The sequence below is a fragment of the Harpegnathos saltator genome, unplaced genomic scaffold, assembly GCF_003227715.2.
Source record: "Harpegnathos saltator strain DR-91 unplaced genomic scaffold, Hsal_v8.6 scaffold174, whole genome shotgun sequence".
Classification (NCBI taxonomy): Eukaryota; Metazoa; Arthropoda; class Insecta; order Hymenoptera; family Formicidae; genus Harpegnathos; species Harpegnathos saltator.
The window spans coordinates 242,941-264,730 of NW_020229955.1; the positions used below are offsets into that span (position 1 = coordinate 242,941).

The following is a 21,790-nucleotide window of genomic DNA, read 5'->3' on the forward strand; positions in this document are numbered from 1 at the left end:
TCGCGACGATTCTTGCAGGTTATGTCGTTCTCTCTCGCACGCGCGCGCGTGCGAGCGCGCGTGAGCGCGCGCTCCCTCGCGTCAGCTCGGTCGCGAGGTCATCCAAATCGGATTAATTTTACGCAATACCGATGACCGACGTAATTGCTCCCCGTCACGGGTACGGTCACGGCGAGGCGCACGGTCACGTCCGTTCGCAGGAGTCGGCGCGCGATCGTCTCCGTCCGTCGACGAGCGAGCAGCGAGCACGATGATGAGCGGCGCGTACGTGTGGAGATTCGCAAAAATCGCCAGGCACGGGCTTTTACCTCCTCCTACCCCCCTCGCTATTACCACTCCGCGGATCCCGGCGCTCTGCCGACAACGAACCGACGGCTCGCGCCACCACCGAACAGCGCTACGGACGAATTCAACGTCCACCGTTGTAACCGCCGTTGCCACTATCACCACCACCGCAGCCGTAACTGGCAACAACACCGACGACAACGACGACGACGACGTCGTTTTCACGGGTCACAGTGCTCCGTATGTTATCCGTGCATCGATTATTCGACAGGTGCATTGTTTATTGTTTGATTATGTGTCATGCCATCGCGCGCGCCATTCTCTCCTTTATGATTCGTCTTCCTCTGCATCTCTCTCGCGCACCAGGTCTCGCATGAATCTGGGGGAGAGAGAGAGAGAGAGAGTTATTGAGCAAAGTTATTAATAATTTGATTGATATTACAAACGACACGCGTATCGCTCCGATCTTTCTCCGCATCACGATCATAGCTAACGGTCGCACGCGATTTCGAGGCGTTTCGAGTACGAAAATAATAAATCAGACCAAAGCGCTGTCGCAAGCAAGCGCGGTCAGTAATTTAAAAGAGAAGCTCTTCCCACGCTGCGCGAGCGAACGAACGAACGAACGAACGAACGAACGAACGAACGAACGAACGAACGAACGAACGAACGAACGAAACGAACGAACGAAGAACGAAAAAAAAAGAACGAACGAAAACGAAACAACGAAAACGAACGAACGAACGAACGAAACGAACGAACGAACGAACGAACGAACGAACGAACGAACGAACGAACGAACGAACGAACGAACGAACGAACGAACGAACGAACGAACGAACGAACGAACGAACGAACGAACGAACGAACGAACGAACGAACGAAACGAACGAACGAACGAACGAACGAACGAACGAACGAACGAACGAACGAACGAACGAACGAACGAACGAAACGAACGAACGAACGAACGAACGAACGAACGAACGAACGAACGAACGAACGAACGAACGAACGAACGAACGAACGAACGAACGAACGAACGAAACGAACGAACGAACGAACGAACGAACGAAACGAACGAACGAACGAACGAACGAACGAACGAACGAAACGAACGAACGAACGAACGAACGAACGAACGAACCGAACGAACGAACGAACGAACGAACGAAACGAACGAACGAACGAACGAACGAACGAACGAACGAACGAAACGAACGAACGAAACGAACGAACGAACGAACGAACGAACGAAACGAACGAACGAACGAAACGAACGAACGAAGGAACGAACGAACCGAACGAACGAACGAACGAACGAACGAACGAACGAACGAACGAACGAACGAACGAACGAACCGAACGAACGCAACGAACGAACGAACGAACGAACACGAACGAACGAACGAAACGAACGAACGAAACGAACGAACGAAACGAAAACGAACGAACGAACGAACGAACGAACGAACGAACGAACGAACGAACGAACGAACGAACGAACGAACGAACGAACGAAACGAACGAACGAACGAACGAACGAACGAACGAACGAACGAACGAACGAACGAACGGAACGAACGAACGACAACGAACGAACGAACGAACGAACGAACGAACGAACGAACGAACGACGAACGAACGAACGACGAACGAACGAACGAACGAACACGAACGAACGAACGAACGAAACGAACGAACGAACGAACGAACGAACGAACGAACGAACGAACGAACGAAACGAACGGAACGAACGAACGAACGAACGAACGAACGAACGAACGAACGAAACGAACGAACGAACGAACGAACGAAAACGAACGAACGAAACGAACGAACGAACGAACGAACGAACGAACGAACGAACGAACGAACGAACGAACGAACGAACGAACGAACGAACGAACGAACGAACGAACGAACGAACGAACGAACGAACGAACGAACGAACGAACGAACGAACGAACGAACGAACGAACGAACGAACGAACGAACGAACGAACGAACGAACGAACGAACGAACGAACGAACGAACGAACGAACGAACGAACGAACGAACGAACGAACGAACGAACGAACGAACGAACGAACGAACGAACGAACGAACGAACGAACGAACGAACGAACGAACGAACGAACGAACGAACGAACGAACGAACGAACGAACGAACGAACGAACGAACGAACGAACGAACGAACGAACGAACGAACGAACGAACGAACGAACGAACGAACGAACGAACGAACGAACGAACGAACGAACGAACGAACGAACGAACGAACGAACGAACGAACGAACGAACGAACGAACGAACGAACGAACGAACGAACGAACGAACGAACGAACGAACGAACGAACGAACGAACGAACGAACGAACGAACGAACGAACGAACGAACGAACGAACGAACGAACGAACGAACGAACGAACGAACGAACGAACGAACGAACGAACGAACGAACGAACGAACGAACGAACGAACGAACGAACGAACGAACGAACGAACGAACGAACGAACGAACGAACGAACGAACGAACGAACGAACGAACGAACGAACGAACGAACGAACGAACGAACGAACGAACGAACGAACGAACGAACGAACGAACGAACGAACGAACGAACGAACGAACGAACGAACGAACGAACGAACGAACGAACGAACGAACGAACGAACGAACGAACGAACGAACGAACGAACGAACGAACGAACGAACGAACGAACGAACGAACGAACGAACGAACGAACGAACGAACGAACGAACGAACGAACGAACGAACGAACGAACGAACGAACGAACGAACGAACGAACGAACGAACGAACGAACGAACGAACGAACGAACGAACGAACGAACGAACGAACGAACGAACGAACGAACGAACGAACGAACGAACGAACGAACGAACGAACGAACGAACGAACGAACGAACGAACGAACGAACGAACGAACGAACGAACGAACGAACGAACGAACGAACGAACGAACGAACGAACGAACGAACGAACGAACGAACGAACGAACGAACGAACGAACGAACGAACGAACGAACGAACGAACGAACGAACGAACGAACGAACGAACGAACGAACGAACGAACGAACGAACGAACGAACGAACGAACGAACGAACGAACGAACGAACGAACGAACGAACGAACGAACGAACGAACGAACGAACGAACGAACGAACGAACGAACGAACGAACGAACGAACGAACGAACGAACGAACGAACGAACGAACGAACGAACGAACGAACGAACGAACGAACGAACGAACGAACGAACGAACGAACGAACGAACGAACGAACGAACGAACGAACGAACGAACGAACGAACGAACGAACGAACGAACGAACGAACGAACGAACGAACGAACGAACGAACGAACGAACGAACGAACGAACGAACGAACGAACGAACGAACGAACGAACGAACGAACGAACGAACGAACGAACGAACGAACGAACGAACGAACGAACGAACGAACGAACGAACGAACGAACGAACGAACGAACGAACGAACGAACGAACGAACGAACGAACGAACGAACGAACGAACGAACGAACGAACGAACGAACGAACGAACGAACGAACGAACGAACGAACGAACGAACGAACGAACGAACGAACGAACGAACGAACGAACGAACGAACGAACGAACGAACGAACGAACGAACGAACGAACGAACGAACGAACGAACGAACGAACGAACGAACGAACGAACGAACGAACGAACGAACGAACGAACGAACGAACGAACGAACGAACGAACGAACGAACGAACGAACGAACGAACGAACGAACGAACGAACGAACGAACGAACGAACGAACGAACGAACGAACGAACGAACGAACGAACGAACGAACGAACGAACGAACGAACGAACGAACGAACGAACGAACGAACGAACGAACGAACGAACGAACGAACGAACGAACGAACGAACGAACGAACGAACGAACGAACGAACGAACGAACGAACGAACGAACGAACGAACGAACGAACGAACGAACGAACGAACGAAACGAACGAACGAACGAACGAACGAACGAACGAACGAACGAACGAACGAACGAACGAACGAACGAACGAACGAACGAACGAACGAACGAACGAACGAACGAACGAACGAACGAACGAACGAACGAACGAACGAACGAACGAACGAACGAACGAACGAACGAACGAACGAACGAACGAACGAACGAACGAACGAACGAACGAACGAACGAACGAACGAACGAACGAACGAACGAACGAACGAACGAACGAACGAACACGAACGAACGAACGAACGAACGAACGAACGAACGAACAACGAACGAACGAACGAACGAAACGAACGACGAACGAAAACGAACGAACGAACGAACGAACGAAACAACGAAACGAACGAACGAACGAACGAACGAACGAACGAACGAACGAAACGAACGAACGAACGAACGAACGAACGAACGAACGAACGAACGAACGAACGAACGAACGAACGAACGAACGAACGAACGAACGAACGAACCGAACGAACGAACGAACGAACGAACGAACGAACGAACGAACGAAACAACGAACGAACGAACGAAAACGAACGAACGAACGAACGAACGAACGAACGAACAACGAACGAACGAACGAACGAACGAACGAACGAACGAACGGAACGAACAAGAACGAAACGAACGAACCGAAACGAACGAACGAAAACGAACGAACGAACGAACGAACGAAACGAACGAACGAACGAACGAACGACGAACGAACGAACGACGACCGAACGAACGAACGAACGAACGAACGAACGAACGAACGAACGACGAACGAACGAAACGAACGAACGAAGAACGAAGCGAACGAACGAACGAACGAACGAACGAACGAACGAAACGAAACCGAACGAACGGAACGAACGAACGAACGAAACGAACGAACGAACGAACGAACGAACGAAACGAACGAACCGAAGAACGAACGAACGAACGAACGAAACCGAAGAACGAACGAACGAACGAACGAACGAACGAACGAAGAACGAACGAACGACGAACGACGAACGAACCAAGAACGGAACGAACGAACGAACGAAACGAACGAACGAACGAACGAACGAACGAACGAACGAACGAAACGAACGAACGACGAACGAACGAAACGAACGAACGAACGAACGAACGAACGAACGAACGGAACGAACGAACGAACGAACGAACGAACGAACGAACGAACGCGAACGAACGAACGGAACGAACGAACCGAACGAACGAACGAACGAACGAACGAACGAAACGAACGAACGAACGAACCGAACGAAACGAACGAACGAACGAACGAACGAACGAACGAACGAACGAACGGAACCGAACGAACGAACGAACGAACGAACGAACGAACGAACGAACGAACGCGAACGAACGAAACGAACGAACGAACGAACGAACGAACGAACGAACGAACGAACGAACGAACGAACGAAACGAACGAACGAACGAACGAAAAAAAACGAACGAACCGAACGAACGAACGAACGAACGAACGAACGAAACGGAACGAACGAACGAACGAAAACGAACGAACGAACGAACGAACGAACGAACGAACCGAACGAACGAACGAACGAACGAACGAACGAACGAACGAACGAACGAACGAACGAACGAACGAAACGGAACGAACGGAACGGAACGAACGAACGAACGAACGAACGAACGGAACGAACGAACGAACCGAAGAACGAACGAACGAACGAACGAACGAAGACGAACGAACGAACGAACGAACGAACGAACGGAACGAACGAACGAAACGAACGAACGAACGAACGAACGAACGAACGAACGAACGAACGAACGAACGAACGAACGAACGAACGAACGAACGAACGAACGAACGAACGAACGAACGAACGAACGAACGAACGAACGAACGAACGAACGAACGACACGTTGAGCGTTCGCATTCTCGCGCGCGTTCGCTCACGCCGCCGTGTGGTGTCGCCACCGTGAGGGACACAGCGCAACATTCTCCGCGCTGTAACTGCCTCGCGTGCGAACTGCATTTTGTCACAGTCCCGTTGTTATCGAGACATCGTTGTCTCGTAGCGCGACGACTTCCGCCCGACCGTAGATCGGATCGCGTCGATCGCGACACTCTCGAGTGTCGAACGAACCTGCGAGAGATTTCGGACGCTCTTCGACTCGAGCGATCGATTGGCATACCTGCTGTCTGCTGCGCTGCGCCGAGGTCAGCGCACAGTTCCGCTGAATTGACCAGGGTGTATGCGGTAGTACGCAGTGAATCTGCATCGCGTGAGGGTGTGGATCGATCTGTCAACTGTCTCAGATGACTCCAGTCTCAGACAGACGTAGCGTCTCGAGTGCTTCTGCGAGCGAGTGCAATCCCTGCGTCCTACGTCTGAAAAACCGCCAACCGCGGCGAGCAGGTACGGAGAGAGAAAAAAAACTTTCAGCGTCGTTTGTTCTCTCGGCGAATCGCCGGATCCTCTTCACGACGACGACGACGACGACGACGACGACGACGACGACGACGACGAAAGACGTGTTACCTGTCGATCGAGAGCGCGAAACGAGCTCTATTTATCGCGTCTCACCGTATCTTCCGTTTACCTGCGCGTGTAAACAATGACACGCTCGATTGGCGGTTTGAATGAGAACACATCGGCCGGTGTTATCCGATCGGTGCGATCGGTCGATCTTCGGCGTTTTTCGGCATCGGCGAAGATGCTCGCTTAATGTCCGCGATCGTTAATGCGCACCGCATCCTCCTCTCGAGACCGCTTATCGACTTTCTGAACCTGCTGTCTCGAGAGAATAACCGGATCGCGCGCGCGCGAGAGCGAGATTAACAAAGGTGATCTCTTTAATCACCTTGGAACTTCATTCTAGATCTCGAGGTTTCGATTCGAGGATAGATTTTCTCCGGTCCCGCCGAATGTGATCTTTAAATATGTTGCCTTGCGAAGAATACTTTCGCTCGTTAATGGCCGATATTCCACTTCCGGAGCGAAAGTTACGTGCATATGATTACAGTAGTGAGCGACTACTCGAAACACTTGAACGAGAAGATGAAGGATGGAAGATGATTTTTTTCAATTTACCAACTGACGCGATCTTTGCTGGCGTCAAAACTGGCGGATTTTTCTCGTGAAAAATCCGTCGGACAGATTCAGATTCGTAATCGGGACATTTGAAGAAATTCACAATGCGTAGGCAACGATTCTCGATCGTCCGTTAAAGTCCGATCTTTCGACGGGATTTGTAGGTTGTTTTACATTTTTCGTTTTTTTTTTTTTTTCGCGCGTCGCGTCGCCGCGATTGCCCACGTTGCTCTTCGTCACGCAAAGTGAATCACCGCGCGACCGCGCGCGCGCAATCACCACCAACGGCATAATTTTCATTGCATTCACAGCTGATCATGGAGCTTGAGAATTGCAACGCGCATGGAGACCAGGAGAACACGGGACCCAACACGCCGCAGCACGACAATGACCCGAGTGGCAACAAAAAGTGGTACCGCCAGGCCAGTCAAAGGTTAGTGTGTTGATCTTTTGTCGTCGGTGCGCTTCTCATAGGCTTATCGGAGGCGTATGACAAGCAAAACAACACGTTCGAGCGATATCTCGAGATACGACGAGAGTTTTTACGTCATCACGTATGCCCACAGAAATACATCTATATTTTGGGATTGTAATATGTGAGGAGATTGCTATATAAATTCTCACCCGAAATATCGTGTCTTTCGAAAATAGCACAGGCGACACACACACACACACACACGTATGGTTATTTCGTAATGTATACGAAGCTGGAAAAACTCCAGCGGACTCGGAGTCAGACGTTTCAGAATACGTCTCAGAGTGAACCTCAAGACATACGTATATTCGTGTGCGCGCGCACGTCCATAACTTGTAAATATATACATTTTTTTTTATCGTTTCGCAGCTCGCGTCGACTGCTATTTACGTATATTGCACGTTACGTTCCGAATCTAAACAGTTCGAATGCTTTCCGTATCCAATCCAGTTGTCGGGATAGCTCGCGGCGTTCGTCCGGCGGCGTATATCCCACGTGATATATGATTTCTCTTTCTCTTTCTATTACATACTTCTTGGAAATTTGCGCTTTGCAAAATCGAAGCAGGAATTGCGTGTTGTTTGCGTGATGAGGGCATTTCGAAGTGGCAGTGATTAAACACGATGCACGATTAAAAGGCAGTCACCATGAGTTCGCCTCAAACAACGTGAGTGTCGAAAACACATCTTGAAGACGTCTGAAAGACGTCTAAAAAAAAAGTAGGACCTTTAGACGTCCCTTAGGACGTCTTTTGGATGTTTGGAGTGCTAAAAATTCCCGCGGTGCCAAAGCATCGGTAAAATTTGTCCACCGAGTGCCTATCGAGCGTCACGCATCGATAATCAACGATACAATCGTGCGAACGTCAGCGTTCACAGTTGCTAGTTGATCGTCTTGGCCAAGGACGACGGCGAACAATGCGGTTCGACGCCTCGTGGCGACCAATTCCCATCTCCCTCTCTCTCTCTCTCTCTCTCTCCCCCCCTCTCTCTCTCTCTCTCTCTCTCTCTCTCTCTCGACTCATGCATCGATCTCGCACGTTCCTCCGAAACAGAGGATCCGATCACGCGGCGAGCACCGCGATTATCCTCCCTTCTTCATCGCTATCGCCACGCATATCATCATGACCCCTGAGGTCGATCCGCTGCGTCTTTATCGTTTGTCCGTTTGCACTTTCGTCAAGGAGGGTTGCTCGTTGTTTATTCGAAAGCCATTCCGTCGTTGTCACTCGCCGTTGTCGTCCGGTTCGAGCAAGATACGCGTGCGATCGGCGATCATTCGCGTCTATACCCTGTCCATCTACCTATCTTCCCACGGACGACGGTACGACGAATTCATCCGGAAGTGAGCGATCTGCGTCGTCATTAATTTGCGCGATGAGTCACCGAAGCGTCGACTTGGTAATTACGCCGCCGAGCATCAGCACTGGTAATGGTTTCTCTTTTTTAACATCTGTTTTTCCTAACGATGCCCGGTAATTCGACGATTTCCTCCTCTTTTGTCGTTTCCTCGGAGAAGCGTAAATTGTCCTGTAAACTATCCATTTCGCGCGTCCACGGACACGCGGAGACAAACAGTGGTGTCGCGATTCGACGAATCTACCTTTGTCTTATCCCAATTATAGAATTTGGCTCCGGGTCGGTATAACGTACAGTTTTAAGCCTAATTTTAGCTCGTTTTATCCTCACATTCCGTCCAAGGCGTTCCGTTGTGCTCGTAAGAACCGCCGCGAAGGAAAACGAACCTTGCCAAATTATTCGCGGAATATATCTTCCCCTCTACCCCTCCCTGCCCCCTCTCTCTCTCTCTTTCTCTCTCTCTCTCTCTCTCTCTCTCTCGCGCTCGCTCGCTCGCACGCTCGCACGCACGCACTGAACCATTTTAACAAGTAACGAGGACGATATTCCGATATTTGACGGTGCAGGGCCGAGAGTGCGATTCCCGGATGACTCGAACCTATTTCCCGAGGAATCGATTCACCGAACCATCCTCGGGCTTAACGTAGGACTGACCAGAAACGATCGTAGCGAGCAAGACCTGGACAGCTACAACGAAGGCACTCACGGCGCCCGCACTGATAAGCGCGAATTGGGGCACAGGTAAATCCAGGATTTTGCATTTTAAGGGCTAGACGACGTTAGGGTCATCGCGTTGAAGGAACACACGCCTGATGAGAAAAGCTTCCGAAACGCGATTCGTCCGACTCCTCCCTCGTTGCCTTCCTTCGATCGCTCGATCGCGCGAAAGTTTCGCGATAACACGCGACGCGTATCTCCGCTCCGTCCGCGTCGCATCTGTACACGTCTCTCGTGGAATTTTCCCGAGAAGAATGATAAACGAACGGAAAAGCCGCGGCGCGGCGCTTCCCAAAGTTTCGCGCTTTTTCGCGATATTATTCGATGGCGGCAGCGGCGGGGGGGAATCTCCTCTCGTCCGTCGACAGGGAGAAAGATTCGAGTGCCGCGGCGCCTCATCGATTTTACGTCGGCGAGATATAGGTTTTTGACGTGCACTGGGAAACTCGAGGATGAACGCGCGTCCCGTGCAGGTAGGGGAGGGGGGAGGGAGATACAGTCTCTCGATAACGCGCGTTCACCGCAACGATCTGCAACTCTCGTTACAAATAGGCGAGAATGAATAGCCTGCAAGAGGGTTCGCGCGATCGATATTCAGCTGGAAACGAACTTGAAGATCTTGTCGATCTTACGAAGAATATCCGTGCGACTCGCGTCCGCTCATCATCGCTCAACTCTGAGAAATAATGCGCACGTGAACAAGAAGATGGTTTGAATCAACGTGGCACACACTGAGAACCAGTTAAAAGTGCGATTTAGTCGAAGGAAATACAACGACGTCTGCTTCTTAGAACCGGATTTGCTTCATCGAGTCGGAAATCCTGTTTTGTTTCTTCTTCTTTCAACTGAAATGCGTTTAGTCTGTTCATTCATATATCTGTTATGTTATTCGACCAAACTTTTTTCTTCGCGCGCGAGGAAACGCCCGAGCACGTCGAAGCGAATTGAATCTTTCTTTCCCTCATTTTTCTTTTCCTTTTTTCCACTTGGCGTGCTGTTGCTCTCACGCCCAACGGTACCGCAGGTTGCTCGTTAATGAGCACAATTTCGAACGGCACTTGCGTCTCGCAAATGTCGGCTGTTGCTCTCGCACGCGGACGAATCTGATCAAAGTCGCGTTCAGCGACGCGGGAACAAGCGTGACTAATCGCGATAGATTAGAGCGCTCAATAATATTATTAGATAATGAGGGGCTTTCGTCGTGCCGCAACGCTCGTTGTCTAGAATTTCATTGTGTCGCCGTCGATAGTTATTATTCTATTGCGCGTAATCGTTCCTGTCGCTATTCGCAGACAGTTGTTGCGACGACCGCAATTTTATCCATCGGACTCCGAGTTCAGCCGTCGGACACGACGGAGATCTCTCTTCTCTTTCCCTTCGCCTTTTATAACGTGTACATGCACACTTGGGAAATTAGAAAAAAATTCATTACTGCACGAAGAGGATACGCATTGAGAGAGAGAGAGAGAGAGAGAGAGAGAGAGAGAGAGAGAGAGAGAGAGAGAGAGAGAGAGAGAGAGAGAGAGAGAGAAGGAGCGAGAGAGAGAAAGGGGGGGGGGATTTAATTACCGCATGCATGACGGTATTCTCGCTGAGAGGGAAGAAAATTATCTACGATGGGGCGATAACGAACGCGCGCTTATTTTTCTCATTGTCGTATCGCGCGTTCATCATAAAAAATAAAGCTGAACCGGAGAATGGAATGGTCAAGATGCGTTTGAGTAAGCCGTGATAAAACGATAAAAAATTTCCAGCAACGACGGACAGCACAAACAAGTTTCCTCATAAAGTAGATAACGAATGACTGCGATGACAACGACGACGACGACGACGATCGGTGACGGTGTGACGTAGACGGTGTGAGTGAGAGCTACGCTTTGCGAGAGCCTAAAAAGGCGTCACCGTAAGAGAGTTACGTCGATGTTGGACATGAAAATTGCGAAGCGCTTCTCCGGGATGAGAAAATTGCGAGTCTTCAAGCGATACCTGGCGAATCTCACGAGCGGAAGCTTCTTATCTGGAATCACTCACTTAGCCGTGCTCCTTTGTACTTATCTTCCTTCCTTCCTACCATATCCTTGAATGATAAATCTACTAAGTAACGATGAGTCGCTTACGTAACCAGAGCGCTACTTATTTCGAGTCTGGCAGAAAGTTCTGGCAGCTCGACGAGCGATGTACACGAGTCTCCGCGCGCGCGCGCGTCACAATAGTACATAGTATCCATCTATTTATGTATTACACGTAATTCTCATTCATGTTCGCATATCAAAATATCACCCTGGAGCACCGAAATACGTGCGATGAAATGGCATATGTCACGGAGCTCAGGCAAGTTTCACACACTGCGACAATTTTCCAAAAGAGAGAAAAAACAAACAAACGTAAGATGGAAAATCGGCTTCGCGAACCGCGACATAAGACGCGTCTGTCTTTACACGTATCCGAAAATCGCAAACGCCCGGATGAAAAAGATAAGAATAAGAAAAGCAAGCGGCAAAAGTGTGACGCGCGATGTAGCTTGTGGTGCGAAGAGTTTTCCGGCTGAAAACCGCCGGTTAACGCGAACGGCGAACGCGCGTTAAATACACAGCGGCGTAGACGTAGTGAATAAATAATCGGTGAAAGTGCAAATGGCTGTGTGCGACTCATGCTGTGGCACGCATCCTCTCTCTCTCTCTCTCTCTCTCTCCCCCCCCTCTCTCTCCCTCTCGTGCAGCGCTTGACCGACTTAAGCGCAACTAAGAGTCGGTCGAGCGAGATAACGCGTTCGAGAAGTTGTGCTGGAACAATTAAGTCGCCTCTCAAGATTACACGCAGAATCTTATGCACCTCGATGCGAATTTCTCACAGATACTTACAAAAAGTATCTTTTCCGACGCAGGAGCGACTAATTCCGGTCATTAATTTACTTCTTGTCAAAGTCCCTTGTTAATTGCGTCAAAACGAGAGAAAGGGAGGGAGGAGGAGCTACTGTATACGCTATGACACTCCCTGTGACCTGTGATTCGTGACTTGGATTGTAACGACGAATTTTTCGGTTTCAGATATTTCTCGTTGGCATATTCTCTTCATGTGATTTTGTGTAAAAAAAAAAAAACTCGATACATATATATATACAGTCAGTTATCGCGAAGGTTGCAAAGATTTTCTTCGATAAGTTTTGCAACTCTCTCTCTTTATTTAAATCTTATACTCAATTTGAGAAATTTTGTTCTCTTTCTTTCGTTATCCTCCAAATATCCATTTTCCGGTTGAATATGAAATGCGTTGCAAAACTCATTCGGAGAAAAATGTTGCAATCTTTTTTATCAGTCGAGCGTACATTCGTTGATAAACGAATTCATTTCGAATTCTGCCAAAATAATATGTATGTGTATGCGTGCGTATTCGATGTAAACATCCGGGTTTAGCGTCAAACGCACGCTAGGAATACGGGTCAAAGACTCACGGTGCGAGATATATATATATATATATTTAGGAATGCTACGCATTGGCAACAAAGTCATACAAATACAATCTTCTATTGCGTCATACAGGGTTTGTTGCGTCACATAGACGCGGAGATTCGCGTTTCCACACGCGACGCGCGCTCTGTATTCCCGTAATATATATATACACACACACACACACAAGCCCCAAAGTTCACTCGCGTTATATAGTATAGGTTTACGCGGAATCGAAAGGACGATTTGAGGAGGTCTAATATTAGACTGGACACGGCCAAGTTCTCACGCGCACCGCCGGGCATACCAGGCACACCAGCGGGTTATCAGTCGCGAATGTTGCCGTGAATTCGCACATTTCCTTTTGATTCGTGCCGATTCACGTGAATGCCGAATCATGAATTCGCCCGACGCCCCCCGACGAACGTTTTGTTTCGTTGCGACGACTGAAATTGTCCACTCTGGAGATGCCGATACGCGAAACTTCACCCCGTGGAGATACCCGAGACCTTGTTATCGTCGAAATGAAATCGCGACTCATTTTTATCGGCGAAGCTCACCTTCAACGAGAGGAGAGATAAAAGATGCATCGAAAGTTGATCATTACGGAGAAATCAAGCGAATTCAAGCTGAACGCGAAAGATACAGTTTCTCCGATTTCCGCGACGTGTGACAATGCGAGTTCGTCAACGCGAACGCTTTAGCGGCAAATTAGAAATATGTAAATAACTTGTGACGCAAATGTAAATCGATCGACTGGCTCTGGTCACGCGATAAGTTTGAGATGCGGCGAGAAATTTAAGAGCACACAGCGCTCTTGTTAAGCCGCCGCTAAGTCGGCGGCGGGCGTCGTTGCGTTTGGCGCATGCAGTTAACGGTGCAAGTCGAATTATTATCGATTAAAATTCGCTCTCACACACGCGATGCTATTCCGCCGACGCCGACGCCGACGTCGACGCGATGCTCCTCGCCAATGCGGCCAATTATGTTACCGTTAATTACTTTGGACCGGACGGACGCGTTACTCGCGTCTCACGGATCGAACGGATCGCGAGCATACGCGAGCATTTCTCAGCCGAAAATATTCTCGAGAACAGAGTTTTGAATTTCGGAGTCTCGTATCTCCGGCGTATCTTTGAACTTTGCGTCTCTCACCTGCCCCCGCTCCTGCCCCCCTGCCCCCCTTGTCTCGATAACATCGATGGAGAAAGAGAAGAATACAAAACAGCCACGGTCGCTTTTGCGCCTTGCTTTTTATCTGGAGTTTGTGTGTGCGCGGACGATAACGCGCGCGCGAGGCCCAGCCAAAGTTTTCCATCGAAATTTCGTAGCATCGGGCACGCGGCTAAACCGGCGCGAAAGTGGAGGACATGTATTCTCTGTGCAGGTTCTCTCACGGAACAGCACACTGTGATGACGATCCTTTTTCTCCTCCGGGGGATATCGGATTCTCACGAGAAGGATTCCCGCGTCCCTCCTTGGGCCCTCCTTGGGCCCTCCTTGTTGTTGGGTCCGATCGGCGGCCCAAGGTGTCAGCTCTAACCTGTCCTTCGTGGCAGCGTCAATAACTCAATAACCGGCGCGCGTATGTAACACTCGATCGCGAGAACCGGGTTCCCAAGTTCAGCGAAAACAGCACAAGTTGAGCAGAAAGTGCACGCGTGCGTACATACGCACGCGAGATACGCACGCAATCGCGTGCGAGCGCGTACATCTCGTTCGTTTTCGTACGTTCGGCGCTCGGCGATACGACGATTATCAGCGCGCACGATAGCGTACAATGCGATACAATGCAATATCGTGCACACATCCACGCACACCTCGGGGCACACCGAGGTATACGTATAGGGGGGAGTGAGTGCGCCGCGTCGCAGTCGCGCACGCGGTCGTGCCAAACGAGGAGGTTTGTGTCCGGAAGACGGCGAATTAACTCCAATCGTATTAATCGGCTCGGCTCGGCTCGGCGCGGCCCGGCCCGGCCCGGCAGAGGCCAGTTGACGTTCCGTCATTGAGCGGATAGCATCGTTGTTTTTCCGACGCCTTTCACGCGCTCACGTCTCGCGTCACGTTTCGCTCGTTCTCGCTCCCTCTCTCTCTCTCTCTCCCTCCCTCTCTCTCTCTCTCTCTCTCTCTCTCTCCCTCTCCCTCTCCCCCCCTCTCTCTCTCTCTCTCCCTCTCTCTCTCTTTCTCGAGGAACGCGCGCGCATTCGTGGGAATTAAAGCAGCCGCTGATAACGCGAGTTTCTGTCTCTAAAATCTGCTGCTGATCGCTCGACTGAGACTAAAGATCAAGACCGGTGTGATCGAATCGACTCTTCGCGTGACGATCGCCGGCGGATCGAACGGCGAACGTACGGTTACCGGAAGCTTCAGTGAGAGGAGCGAACGCTCCTCCGGGTCTCGATGCGCAAAGATACTCACAAGCTTGCTCACACGTGTCATCTGTCGATAATCTCGTTATCTGGAACAGAATCATCATATCGCGTACACTGCCGGGGCGGATTTAGATCGTATCGATTCGTTCGGACGGAACGATTGATGGTTTCCTCTGAGAGAAGAATTTTTAACTGGCGGGGGATATACCAACGCGAGTCGTGAATATTTCGAAGATTACTCGCGCGTGCGGGCAATTGTTGCCAGTCAGTAATTGATTTCATTAGAGGATAATCATCGGCCGATTGTTTCAGACTGGTAAACGCGTGGACTGGCGTTTATTGGATGAGTGAGAGCTCTGTATCGATATATCGATGGCTTAGTGACGCGAGATTTATCTCTCTCGGGATAATTTCTTCGATAAATATTGTGGTCACGCTCTGCACACATTTACCGCATATCGCATGAATGAATGTGTGTGTGTGTGTGTACGTACATATAAAATCACGACGGTAATGACGATTTTCTTCCGGCCGTCGTAGAATTTGATCCTCGCGCCGCGCGGGCTCTTCCGCAATCGATTTCTCTCGGTGATTCCGCGTCACGCCGGCCAATAGAAAAAACGCGGATCGATGATTCGTTGACGTTTCACCGTGAAAATGTGGCTGAGGGACGCGTACGACGATGACGTCTTGTCAATCGCGAATTTCGCGAATTCACGACGATGCGTCCAAAATGAGTAAGTCACATCCCTGTCACTGATTATCCTCCGTCTTGGACATGGATAATCAACAATTTGAATGTGTCGCGTAAATTTTCGAGTTTCCTTCCCTAGGTGTTCCACCAATGTTCCGCGACAATTACACTGCAATTACACTGTTGATAACGTTATTTAACAATTAACATCACAGAATCTCCGTCGTCGTCGTCGTCGTCGTCGTCGTCGGCGTCGTCGGCGGCGGCGGCGAATAACGGCGATGTGCTTCCACACGCGCGTAAATTTCATCAACGACTCGGTGCGATATCGGCACGGGAGAGTAGTCTTTAGACACATACTCAAGCGCGAATACGCGCGAGAGATGCATTTCTCGCCTTAAATACTCGTGTCGTTAATAAGTAACGCACGACAAAATGCGCGCTCCCCAGCGGAAGCAGAGCCTCGCTAGCGAATATTGTGAATGATGCAGTGATGAATCGCTTGCCGATACGCCGATAGAGAGAGAGAGAGAGAGAGAGAGAGAGAGAGAGAAAGAATATTTTTATAATAGTCTTAATCAATGCATTAGCCCTTGGCACTGGTGACCGATTCTCTTCTCGCTTTGCAGAATCTTCGTCAATCGGAGTCTCCATTTGGAGAACATCAAGTTCTATGGCTTCGATATGGATTACACGTTGGCGGGTAATTATTATTTCTCGATACATGCGCGCGTATCTGGTCTACCGAAAGAGAGAGAGAGAGAGAGAGAGAGAGAGAGAGAGAGAGAGAGAGAGAGAGAGAGAGAGAGAGAGAGAGAGAGAGAGAGAGAGAGAGAGAGAGAGAGAGAGAGAGAGAGAGAGAGAGAGAGAGAGAGAGAGAGAGAGAGAGAGAGAGAGAGAGAGAGAGAGAGATAACACAAACACAGATAAGAGTCGCTTATGATGACATGATTTACATATCGGACATTGCAGAGTATAAATCGCCGCAGTATGAACAATTGGGTTTTACGCTGCTCAAGGATCGGCTGGTGTCTTTGGGATATCCGCAGGAAATCAAGGCCTTTGAATATGATCCTAGTTTTCCCGTTCGTGGATTGTGGTTCGACACTCTGTACGGGAATCTCTTGAAAGTAGACGCGTACGGGAACATCCTGGTTTGCGTTCATGGCTTTGAATTCTTGAAACAGTAAGCAGCAACGATACATTGGCGTTATAAACGTCGTTTCTGTTACGAGTTCCGTCGCTCGGATCCGCATCGATTGCGCAGCAGCAGAAATCGTGTTCCGTTTCGTTTCAGCTCTCAGGTCTACGAGCTCTATCCGAACAAGTTTCTACAATTAGACGAATCTAGAGTCTACGTGCTCAACACATTGTTCAACCTGCCGGAAACGTATCTGCTGGCGTGTCTGATAGATTTTTTCACAAACTCGCCGCAGTTCACTAGAGAGAAGACCGGAGTGAAAGAAGGTGAGCTCACCATGAGCTTCAGGAGTATATTTCAAGACGTTAGGAGCGCGGTAGACTGGATACACCTTCACGGTGACCTGAAAACGAAAACTATCGAGAACTTGGACGAATACGTGAAGAAGGACGAGAGGTTGCCTATGTTCCTTACGAGAATCCGGGAGAGCGGAGCGAAGGTGTTTCTATTAACTAACAGTGATTACGTTTTCACGGACAAAATTATGACTTACTTGTTCGATTTTCCACATGGCGCACGGGTACGTTCTTTTCTCTCTTCTCTACTTTTCTTGTCTGCTTTTGTACTTTTGTTGAAGTTTATTACCTCGAGCGAATTAGCGAACATTTATCGTTTATCGCGAGAGTTAACTTTATTTAAGGATAGAGCGCGCTGATGACGTTGATTGAATTGAAGAATCATCGATGTATATCAAATCTTCAGGCGAATGTCAGGTTGGTGCAAAAAGATTCGTCGTGTCTCTGTGAGAGGCTGATTAGAGCGAGAGACTGCACGCACACTGCACAGTTTCGAGCATAATTTCTTACTAAGGAAGAGAAAAGACACAGAAAAACGACAAACTTTTCGCCCGAAAGCCGAAAGCCGAAATCTAACGTTACATGTCGGTCGCATCGACGGGACGACTCGACGCTATCGAGAATCTCTCACGTTTCATTTCTCTCGTCGTTTTTTCAGCCTGACGAGCCGCATAGGAACTGGAAAACGTACTTCGATACGATTGTAGTAGACGCCAGAAAGCCATTATTCTTTGGAGAAGGGACGATCTTGCGACAGGTGGACACGAGAACGGGTGCTCTGAAACTTGGCACGCACAAGGGGCCGCTGCATACAGGTAAATGATGTGTGTGTGTGTGTGTGTGTGTCGAAAAACACAGAGACGGTTTACTCGAATTTATCGCGAACAAGATTGCTATATCGATCGGTACGTGGCAATCAATTACCCTTTCAATTTATCCTTTTATTAATATATTTTCAAATGATAGGGGAGGTGTACTCGGGAGGCTCATGTGATGTGTTCACCGAATTAATCGGCGCCAAGGGGAAAGATGTGTTATACGTCGGCGATCATATATTTGGCGATATCTTAAAGAGCAAGAAGATAAGAGGCTGGAGGACCTTCTTAATAGTTCCCGAATTGGTTCAGGAGTTACACGTTTGGACAGATAAATGTCAATTGTTCGCTGAATTGCAGAGTCTAGATGTTATGCTCGGAGAAATGTACAAGTGAGTGGGGGTGGCTCGATATAAACGAAATAAGCGTCTTCATACGTTTCACCGCCGACCGCAAGTACTCTTGCGCGTTACAATCTAGTCTATTTAACGTTTCGTATTCAATTGCCTCATTCAGAAATTTAGATAGCAGCACAAAGGAGAAACCAGACATTTCCAAGTTACGCACGTCCATAAGGGATGTCACACATAAAATGGACTTGGCGTATGGAATGATGGGTTCTCTGTTCCGCAGCGGAAGTAGGCAAACGTTCTTCAGCAGTCAGGTCGTAAGGTATGCCGATTTGTATGCGGCAACCTTCTTGAATTTGATTTACTATCCCTTTTCATACATGTTCCGAGCACCTGCTATGCTGGTGAGTTCATCACGAGGGACAGGGTATTCTTTTCACACAGGATTTATTTGTCTAATTTCTATCTTATTATTATTATTATTAAGTTGAATAATCCTTGCGACATATCCCCAGATGCCCCACGAAAGTACAGTAGCTCATGAGCAGAGGTTTGTCATGGAAACACCGATGATCAGTCGTTCTCGGACATTCAAATTGACAGATGAGGAAGAAGAACACAATCGACCTACCTCTGTGAGTATTTGTAGCGATTAGTTAATATTCGTTCGTTTATCAAGATAGGAATTTATTCTTGTGCGTAATATATTCTTGAGACTATTCTTGAAATACCATTCGGAAACGCAAACGCGCACGTTCCTTCTTCTTTCAGAAGACTTTATTCGTGGACCATTATAACAGTCAAATTCCACACGCCAGACCGGAAACGCCACGTAACGTCACACATACGCACGACGAGGATTGCAGCGACGAAGACAGTGACTCGCAGAAGCAAGCTAATCACGTGAGAGCAGCGAGTACAAGAAATGCAAGTTGTAACTGAAGTAACCTGCTCCTGCTCCCGGTCACTGATGCGCGGTCACGTCTAGCGTAATTTTAATCGACTGACAAACGAGAATCGAACGAAACATATGTTTAGCTACTACATAAGATGGTTTGTGTTTTAAAGTAATTAGCGTACGACGAGTCACGCCGAAGCAAATTAATTTTCATAATTTTGTACGACAGAAATCATAACTTTCCTTTTTCTTCCTTTAATAGAAAAGATCGCTATATCTCGCTGATAATATTATATCGGCATAATGTTATACCTTCTGTATAACATCTGTATAACAAAGTCCTTACAGAAAGTTGTATCTTCTCCTTCATGAAATTAATTAGTCTAAAATTCTACCAATCCAATAGAATATTTTTATGTCGCTAGTAATATTTAATTCCAAATTTTACATTTTAATTTCTATGTTTGGTGCAGACTATTATATGTATTGTCTAGGCACAAGGTTTGGCAATATATTCGTATCAATTTATATGGATAATTTCTCAGTATACTACACGCGCGCGCGCGCGCGCGCGCGCGCACACACACACACACACACACACACACACACACACACACACACACACACACACACACACACACACACACACTCTCTCTCTCTCTCTCTCTCTCTCTCTCTCTCTCTCTCTCTCTCTCTCTCTCTCTCTCTCTCTCTGTCTCGCGAAATATTGTTACATAAGTAGTTAGAGTGCACAAATGCTCATATAAAATTTTAATATTCAGGTTTTTCGAATTATACTACACATACTAGAGCCTTACTAGTACTCTGTACATATTTTATATTAACTCCACTGGTTATTAAGATTTAAATATTGCATTAAAAGAGTGTCGATATACTAAGAAACATCGATGATATTAAACTTAGTATATATTATAATATTGAATACTAGCCAAATCTTTTTACATGCAATGTAAGCTTGTTGAAGGTATAGTTATTAAATAGGAAAAGTGAACACTGAACTAGATACAAGAAATAATAACTCGATAAGTTCATTGTTGTACAATGTAAGTTAATATATGTAGAACAATACCCTTATATAATTGCATACTTTAAAGTAAATAGTTTGTCACGTAGTTAGCAGATGAAATATAGTTAACTCTTATTTAAGAAGTAACTACTAACAAATGATTGCACTTATATTAAAGAACGTTAGGATAAGTCTTGCACTGCAGGTATAAGACAATATTAATTTTGTATACAATGTAAACCATTACATGAAATACAAAGCAATAGAATAGAAAATAAAAAAAAAATAAAAAAGTCAAATATATTAAGTGGCATGATATATTAGCATGATATATTAATAAACTTTACGGGATAACGAAAAGTATATTTCGTTTTTTAACACATCAGAATTAGAAGAAAAAAAATATTCTAAATTTCTAGAAATATGTGTTTATGTATGTGTGTATGTTGTGCGCGCGCGCGTGTGTGTGTATGTATCAAACTGACACGTGTGTGTAATTCGATAAAAAGATCATAGAATTTACCCATATTCCATTGTAAAAAAAAAAATTCCAATGCTATATGTTAGAAGCCTGATATAAAATTATAACCTACATATACAACTATATATGTTATATGTATGAGTTAAAGAATTTCTTATATTTATAGTTTATATTACAAGTTTATGTAAAAACAATTTTATTTTAAATAAATTATGAAACATCCTTTTTTCTCTCATATTTATTT

General features: G+C 47.6%; 1 protein-coding gene across 11 annotated transcripts; it reads left to right on the forward strand.

Moving 5' to 3' along the window:
- The first annotated feature begins 115 nt into the window (after positions 1-115).
- On the forward strand, positions 116-20,611 carry Nt5b (5' nucleotidase B). 11 transcript variants are annotated; one of them, XM_011151654.3, is made up of 11 exons: positions 415-556; positions 7,725-7,846; positions 9,813-9,987; positions 17,108-17,181; positions 17,451-17,664; positions 17,776-18,199; positions 18,634-18,790; positions 18,942-19,182; positions 19,307-19,544; positions 19,656-19,775; positions 19,912-20,611. In XM_011151654.3, exons 2-11 carry the CDS (start codon positions 7,756-7,758, stop codon positions 20,080-20,082), a joined length of 1,905 nt encoding a protein of 634 aa, XP_011149956.1. In that variant the 5' UTR covers positions 415-556; positions 7,725-7,755; the 3' UTR covers positions 20,083-20,611. The 11 variants fall into 11 exon arrangements, 9 of the variants coding, with proteins under 9 accessions (XP_011149952.1, XP_011149953.1, XP_011149956.1 ...); XM_011151652.3 differs by lacking the exon at positions 415-556 and adding an exon at positions 6,548-6,738; XM_025297260.1 differs by lacking the exons at positions 415-556; positions 7,725-7,846 and adding exons at positions 7,643-7,648; positions 9,238-9,316.
- The last annotated feature ends 1,179 nt before the right edge of the window (positions 20,612-21,790 follow it).